This window comes from Mesoplodon mirus (assembly GCF_964341445.2).
Source record: "Mesoplodon mirus genome assembly, chromosome: 20".
NCBI classification, from domain to species: domain Eukaryota; kingdom Metazoa; phylum Chordata; class Mammalia; order Artiodactyla; family Ziphiidae; genus Mesoplodon; species Mesoplodon mirus.
Window position 1 is genome coordinate 30,851,989 of NC_138996.1, and position 7,326 is coordinate 30,859,314.

A 7,326-nucleotide genomic window follows, 5' to 3' on the forward strand; every position below is an offset into this window, starting at 1 on the left:
GATCATCACCACGCGGCGCGGAGACCGAGCCACAAAGACCCCTGCAGACGGCCGCCGGGCGGGAACCTTGCCAGGTTCACAAGTTCAGCCGGGAGCGCGCTCCAGTCGACACACCCCTTTCGCCGGAGAGGAGAGCGGGCGGGAGCGAGGGGAGCTGCGTGCGATTGAAAACCAGTGTGGACACAAGTGAAATCTGATCGCGCGCCAGCAGAAGCGTGTGAAGCCAGGAGCCCCGGAGGAGCCATCGACCTTGGGCAGCCCGAGTCCGGGCGAAGTCATGCCGGGCTGCTGAGCGGGGACGGCAGCCGGAGCGAGCGCTCGCATGGAGAGCCCGGTGGCCCCCTGCGTCCTCTACCCGGGGGACGGAGCGTGCGGCCAGGCCGGGGGCCGGGGCGACGCTCCCGAGGCTCCGGGAGAGGGCGGCCTGCAGCCGCCAGACGCGGCTGGGGGGGAGGGCGCTGCGTCCCCGGCGCAGACACCCTGCAGTCTCAGCGCGTCCCTGTGCTTCAGCTCCGGGAACGATTCCCCGCCCTCTTGTCGCCGCGGCCGGCGGGTGGTGCAGAGGCAGTGGGAAGTCGGCAGCGCGGGCGCCGCGTCCCCGGAAGGGCGCGCGTCCCCTGAGGATCCCGTGTCCCCCGAGGAGCGCACGTCCCCAGAAGAGTCCGCGTCCCCGGAAGATCCCGCGTCCCCCGGGGAGCGCCCGCCGGCCGAGGAGCCCACGTCCCCGGAAGAGCCCGGGGACCCCGCGCCCGTGCCCCCCGGCGTCGGGCCGGAGCACGGGGAGCCCGACCTGCTTATCGAGGTGTCGGGCCGCCGGCTGCGGGCGCACAAGGCGGTGCTGGCGGCGCGCAGCGACTACTTCCGCGCGCGCGCGTCGCGGGACGTGCTGCGGGTGCAGGGCGTGGGCTGGGCGGCGCTGCGGCTGCTGCTGGCCTACGCGTACAGCGGGCGCATGGCGGGCGTGCGGCCCGACAACGTGGCCGACGTGGTGGCCGGCGCGCGCCGCCTACAGCTGCCCTGCGCCGCGCAGCGCGCCACCGACGCCGTGGCGCCGCAGCTGAGCTTGGCCAACTGCTTCGAGGTGCTGAGCGCGGCCAAGCGGCAGCGGCTGGCCGAGCTGCGCGAGGCCGCCTACCGCTTCATGAGCGACCACTACCTAGAGGTGCTGCGCGAGCCCGCCGTCTTCGGGCGCCTGTCGGGCGCCGAGCGCGACCTGCTGCTGCGCCGCCGCCTGCGCGCCGGCCGCTCCCGTCTTCTGGCCGCCGCGCTCGGCCCGGCCGGGGAGCGCGCGGGCAGCCGGCCGCAGAGCCCGTCGGGGGACGCGGAGGGCCGAGGCGACGCCGCCGTCTACTGCTTCCACGAGGCGGCCGGCGAGTGGCGCGAGCTGACGCGGCTACCCGAGGGCGCGCCGGCTCGGGGCTGCGGCCTTTGCGTGCTCTACAACTACCTCTTCGTGGCCGGCGGCGTGGGGCCCGCGGGCCCCGACGGCCGCGCGCGGCCCTCGGACCGGGTCTTCTGCTACAACCCGGCCACCGACCGCTGGAGCACCGTGCGGCCGCTGCGCCAGGCGCGCTCGCAGCTGCAGCTGCTGGCCCTGGACGGCCACCTGTACGCCGTGGGCGGCGAGTGCCTGCTCAGCGTGGAGCGCTACGACCCGCGCGCTGACCGCTGGGCCGCCGTGGCCCCGCTGCCCCGGGGCGCCTTTGCCGTGGCGCACGAGGCCACCACCTGCAACGGCGAGATCTACGTGTCTGGGGGCTCTCTCTTCTACCGCCTGCTCAAGTACGACCCGCGGCGCGACGAGTGGCAGGAGTGTCCGTGCAGCAGCAGCCGCGAGCGCTCGGCCGACATGGTGGCCCTGGACGGCTTCATCTACCGCTTCGACCTGTGCGGGGTCCGCGGCGATGCGCCGGGGGCCGGGCCTGCGGGGGGGGTCAGCGTGCTCCGCTACCACTGCCTGGCCAAGCAGTGGAGCCGCTGCGCCTCGCACCTGCGGCCCCCTGGCGCGCCATCGGGCCTACAGCCCTTCCGCTGTGCCGCGCTGGATGGCACCATCTACTGCGTGAGCCGCGCGGGCACCTGGCGCTTCGTGCCGCCCCCGGACGGCGAGCCCGGCGCCGGCGACGCGGGCCCCGAAGGCAGCTTCGAGCTCCAGTCGCTCCGAGCCCCCGCGGACGCCCGGGGCCTGTTCTTCCCGTTCGTGCTCAACCTGCCGGAGGAGAAGCCAGACCGAGGCGAGGAGGGCGCCGCGTAGGGTGGGCCAGGTCACCCGGGCGTGTCCCTCGGCAGCCCTGGGCCAGGGGATGCCCTGTGGGCCGAGGTCCCAACTGGGAAACTGGAAGGGGCGAGGGGAGTGGAGGCGGGGAGGGAGAGAGTCGGGGGTGGGCCCCGGTGGGCCCCGCCCAGCCCACGGGATCATTTAAAGGCTTAGAAGGTAGAAGCTTGTCGCGGGGCCTTGAAGACCTTTTGCGATGCTGTATTATTAAGGCCCGCTGCCTAGTCCGCATTCCTTTTGCTTTGCTTTGCTTTGCTTAATGGGGTCGATGGCAAGATGTAGGATGTGTGCAGATAGATAACCTTACAAATAAGATGCAAAATACCTGAGAAAGAAAGAAACAGAATGAGAGATGAAGCCTCTGGGTGTGGTGGGTGAGGCCTGGAGTAGTGTACTGGGGTGTACTGTCCCTCGGGATCACTCGCGGAGTGGCCGGGCGGCCAGACCTGAGTTGTGTGGGGTACCAGGTACCGTTGCTTCCTGCACCATGAGAGGGGACCTCGGGGCCACCTCCCAGAGCTGAGATCCTAAATTAGGCCAACGTGAACGATATTAGTGGAACGACTGAAAGAAGGTCATACTTTTTCGGCTTGAGGTTTAAAATTATAACTGATAAGTAAAGCTTTTAAACCCTTTCTAACTAAGTTTAAAAGTTCCTGCCACATGTGCTTAGCTTCGGTTGGCTCCACTCCAAATGTAGTAAGTATTAAGGGTTGATTCCCAATAAGATCTTTCCAGTGAGCACTGGAAGTATCTCCTCTGTCATCACAGGCCCAGATATGGTCAAAGGCCCACACACCTCAAGAGCAGGTCCTTCTCGCCGCGTAACTGAGATGGGTTTAATATTTTCAAGTTAAGAGATGTTGATAATTGTGTTCAGTGATGTAGTAACGATTTGCTCTTATTTGAGTTTTAAATCTTTGGTGACTGAATGTTTTCCAAAGCGCATGTCATCAGTAGGAAACGCTGACAGTGGCCGTGGTGTTTGTCTGCTTTAAAAGGAGCATTTGGTACCCACCAGGTATGCTGGGCCACTTTGATATTTCATAGTGGGCTCAAAAAGAGTAGTATCCCGCCCCCAAAAGAAGGTTAAAATCCTTTCTTTTTGAGAGTTCTAAAGAATAACAGGCAGGCACGGTTGAACCCACTACTTACGATGTTTTAAATATGAATTCTGTCATCCTGATGAGGGAAATTCATTTTTACAAGCATCAGTCTAAGAAATTGTGACAGAGTGACAATGAACATAGTAACATAAGGGGAAATAACATATATTTATAACGTGGTTTAGCAAGTAAACTACACTTTTCTAATTGTGAATTCCAAAATACTGTAGTAGAAGTAACATGAAAGTCAGTACTTTGATGGGGCACAAGGATTAAAAACAAAGCAGTTGATCTTTCCTCATTTGTTATAACATTTTACTTTCCAAATGTGTACAGACAGGGCTTACTGTTTATTAAAAGTTTAAGGATAAAGTATACGCTCATAAATAGAGGCCAACTGATTTGGATTCTGAGTCCAATCCACTTTTTTTTTATTACAATAGGAAAAGTACACATTGAAAGTTATTGGCACATAAGTAGATGAAGTCATGTGTACCTTACTCTGATTTACTCGTGAATCCAGTGATGGGAGGTTACCTCTCTCTGTGCCAATCAGTGGGTATGTGGGACATAGGTTATGCTTTTTAAAGAGTCTGTGGTTATGAAAGTGATCTATTAAGCTGTTTAGGAGTGATAGCTTGAATCGTGCTTGCGCCAGAGCATGGGATTTACCATTTCAGCGCGTGCTTTCTGGTGACTTGTGTGCCTGCTTGTGACTGCTCCTGACCTGAGAGGATGCTTGGCAGCTTGGTCCATCGTCTTAGGAAAGAAAAACAGGCTTCAGATTGCCTGACTTCTTTGGCCTTTTGGTAGGAATAGACTGGAGACGTGGCAGGAGGAAAAGAATTGAGATCCAAAATAAATAATGTCCTTCTAAAGACAGGAGCATTTCATATGATGGCACATTTTTCTCTAGACTTTCATTATTTATGGTAAAACTTTTATATGAAATGGAACCAAGCTAATATTTTCATTCCTTCCGTATCAAACTCATGAGATATTATCACTGTGACTTTACTTGAGAAATCATTCCTATGATGTTTACCGTTTAAAAACATAAACGCTGAAAGTGGGCTTCCAAAGTAAACTCTCCCCGTAGAAGATGGGAGACCTGTTCGATGTCACGTGTGGACAGCCACACGATAACATGCCCAGCTGGAGTGTTTGTATATTATTTCATCCTTTAATTGAACGAAGAAATGCCTGAACTGGACATAGCATCCCTTTCTGTGGGAGCTGGCCCCGGAGTCCCAGGGATTTGTCAGGATGAGATGCCCGAGGATGCCAAGGATGGGCGGAGGATCTAGAACCTTGCAGACCCCACTTCTAATTGTAATATCGCTGAGAACAGATACCAGAGCACCTGGCATGCTGAGAGGACCAGTTTAATTTGCTTTTGGAGGCCAGTACCCGGGGTGTAGGGCCAGGAGGGTGGTGCACCAATTATACCAATGGAAAAGCCACCCCATGCAAGATCCTCGGTTTGGAGGACAGCTAGGGGAGGGGCAGGCCTGGCTGAGACTTCCCTCCAGGTCTGATGTTCCGAGGACGGATCACGTCCCATTCAACGTGATGTGCTGAGTCTGTATGCAGCTCTATTTAGAGAAACAGTTGGTGCAAAAATATTCCTGCTCTTCGATCAGTTGCGTCAAACGAAGCTAGTGCGTTTACGACATCCATCCATAGTTCATGTGAAATTAAGAAACCCACGCACGCTGACATTCCCAGATATTTGAAAGAGCAGTGGCGTTTTAAGGGGAAAAGCTATAATTTGGGAAAGCTTGATCTTTTGGTTAGCTCACAAGCAATGACTTTTGTATTGTTAATCAAGGTTCATTTGGGATCCAAAGGAATGGGGTTAAGACGTCTTCACTTCCTTTCTGTTTTTACCTTCGGTTTGGGGAACAGCCCCAGGGTCAGCACGGACTCTGGCAGCTTTATGGGACTGGATTTGGAACTCTGGTGACTTGATTTCTGAATCTATGGTAGCACCAATCTCCTTTCCTTGAAGAGAATGGAAGTTCTTTTGCTACTTAGTTAAAACTCCTCCCTTTGTATCAGTTTCGCTACAAATACTTAAAATGAATCACCTGCTCCATTCCTGTTAATTTCTGGTGTCACTTCAGTAATTCTGGCAGCTGCTGTTTGATCTGTGGGTCTCTTGGGTAACTTCCTGTGAAAGATTTTTGAAGTGAAATGCAATGTTTTTGAGGTCCTTTGCGTTTTCCTGACGTTAAGATGGTTTCAGGACATCATATGTTGTAACACCTTCCTGGGGCGATATGTAAACAGAAGTGCTCTTTTGTGTTCTGTTTTACTTTAGGTGCTTTCCTAGCTTACAAAATGTTTTATTTTGGTGTTTTAAAAAAATATATCAGTGTAATTATTTTTCCCTTTCCTCTGCAATATCATTATTCATGGGAAGATAATAAGAGCTAAAGTTGGGAATGTGTCATCTTCTGGTCGCATTTGAACGTATGTCAGCGGCCACGTTCTCTACACTTTTCCCCCTTCCAGGAAGGTGCCTGGACCACAGGAGCTGGCAGGGCACTTCGTACCTGCTTGGTGAATTGGTTTGAGATGAATTGAAATAAAGGCCTACGTGTGTTCTCATGCGAGATGAAAGCTCCTCTGAGGCTTTTGAAAGCCGTAAACAGTGCTGCAGTGTGGCCGGGCATTAAAGGCAAACAGGTGTCTTGAAGACACAGTTCAGGCCGGCTGATGCTTTATGGATCAACACTTCAGTTTCTAGGTCCTGGGTACCCATCGCGTAAATCCTCGTACGTCTGTCTGTTTATCCTGAGATGAAATAAATCACTGGGCGATGCCAGTGCTCCTGAAACCTGCGTGGCTGTTCTTGTGTCTTTTCTTAGGAACAGAGCCCTGGGTGGGTGTCCTTGCCTGGGAATGTGCTCCCGGGGCTGGGAGATACTGGCCCGACCTGCGAGGCCCAGGGCTGGAGTCCCCCGTCTGAATGAGGAGTCTGGAGACTCCAGAGGGTCCGTGCAGCTCCGGTTCTAAGCCAGGGGGGTCTCTTCATACTCATCAGGTGCATATGAACCCGTTGGTCCCCCCTTTCCTCACGCGTCCCCTCGGCCAGCAGGCCGTGGGCCGCCCCCCGTCACTGCTTCCTGGAGAGGCTGCCCTCTACGACACGATGTTGGTTGTGGGTTAGGAGAGTTGGTGTGGACACAGGAGAAGCAGGAGGCAGGCTGGGGGGGGGGGAGGTTATTACACTCACAGCCCGGAGAGGGGTCAGCGCACAGCTGGCTTCGCCGGGGACGCAGCGCAGGGGCGAGGGGAGAGCTGTTCTTAGGGGTCCCGTGAACAGCTGGGCACGGCTGCTCTGAACGATCCCGAGGGCTGGCAGGGGCCCCTGCTCCGCCCGGGGTGCCCGCCGGGTGCCAGGCAGGGGAGATGTTGGCTTGTGTGACGCAGGGCTGGGGGCGGCAGGGGCAGGATTGGCAGGGCGGGTGGGGGGTGGATGAGAGACTGCCCCGTGCGCTTTGCCATCTCGCAGGGATCCCGGGCCCTGGGAGGGGAGGCTCTCCCGGGTCAAAGCATCACACAACAGAGAAAATAAGAAACGAGGCCTAACCCAACTGTGGAGCCCACGGCCCAAGCCCCACAGAGGGTTGGGGGCCGCTGAGCGCCTCGGGTGAAGCTGGAAGCGCACCCCTGGGTTCCGCCCGCTCCCCCTCCGTTTCCCGAAAAACACCTCCTCCCTCTGGCCTCCAGAGGGGCACAGAATTGGGGCCTGAGGGGATTATCTCCTGCTCTCCTGCCCCACCCACCAAGTTCAGAATAAAATGAGAAATAGGCTCAGCGGTCAAGCAGACACTTAGCAGCACAGGAGGGGAGAGAAAGTGGAATTTGGGTTGACTGGCCAAGTGGCTGGTACATGCCACTGGAATCAGGCCACGGGATCCAGGCCTGCAGGTCCAC

The 7,326-nt window shown here is 56.9% G+C and overlaps 1 protein-coding gene across 1 annotated transcript; it reads left to right on the forward strand.

The window, feature by feature from the left end:
- Positions 1 to 322: 322 nt before the first annotated feature.
- Positions 323 to 3,069, forward strand: KBTBD11 (kelch repeat and BTB domain containing 11; the record flags this gene model as incomplete). The annotated part of the gene is made up of 1 exon (XM_082608716.1): positions 323 to 3,069. The coding sequence occupies one exon, from the start codon at positions 323 to 325 to the stop codon at positions 2,252 to 2,254; it is 1,932 nt and encodes a 643-aa protein (XP_082464842.1). The 3' UTR covers positions 2,255 to 3,069.
- Between the last annotated feature and the right edge of the window lie 4,257 nt (positions 3,070 to 7,326).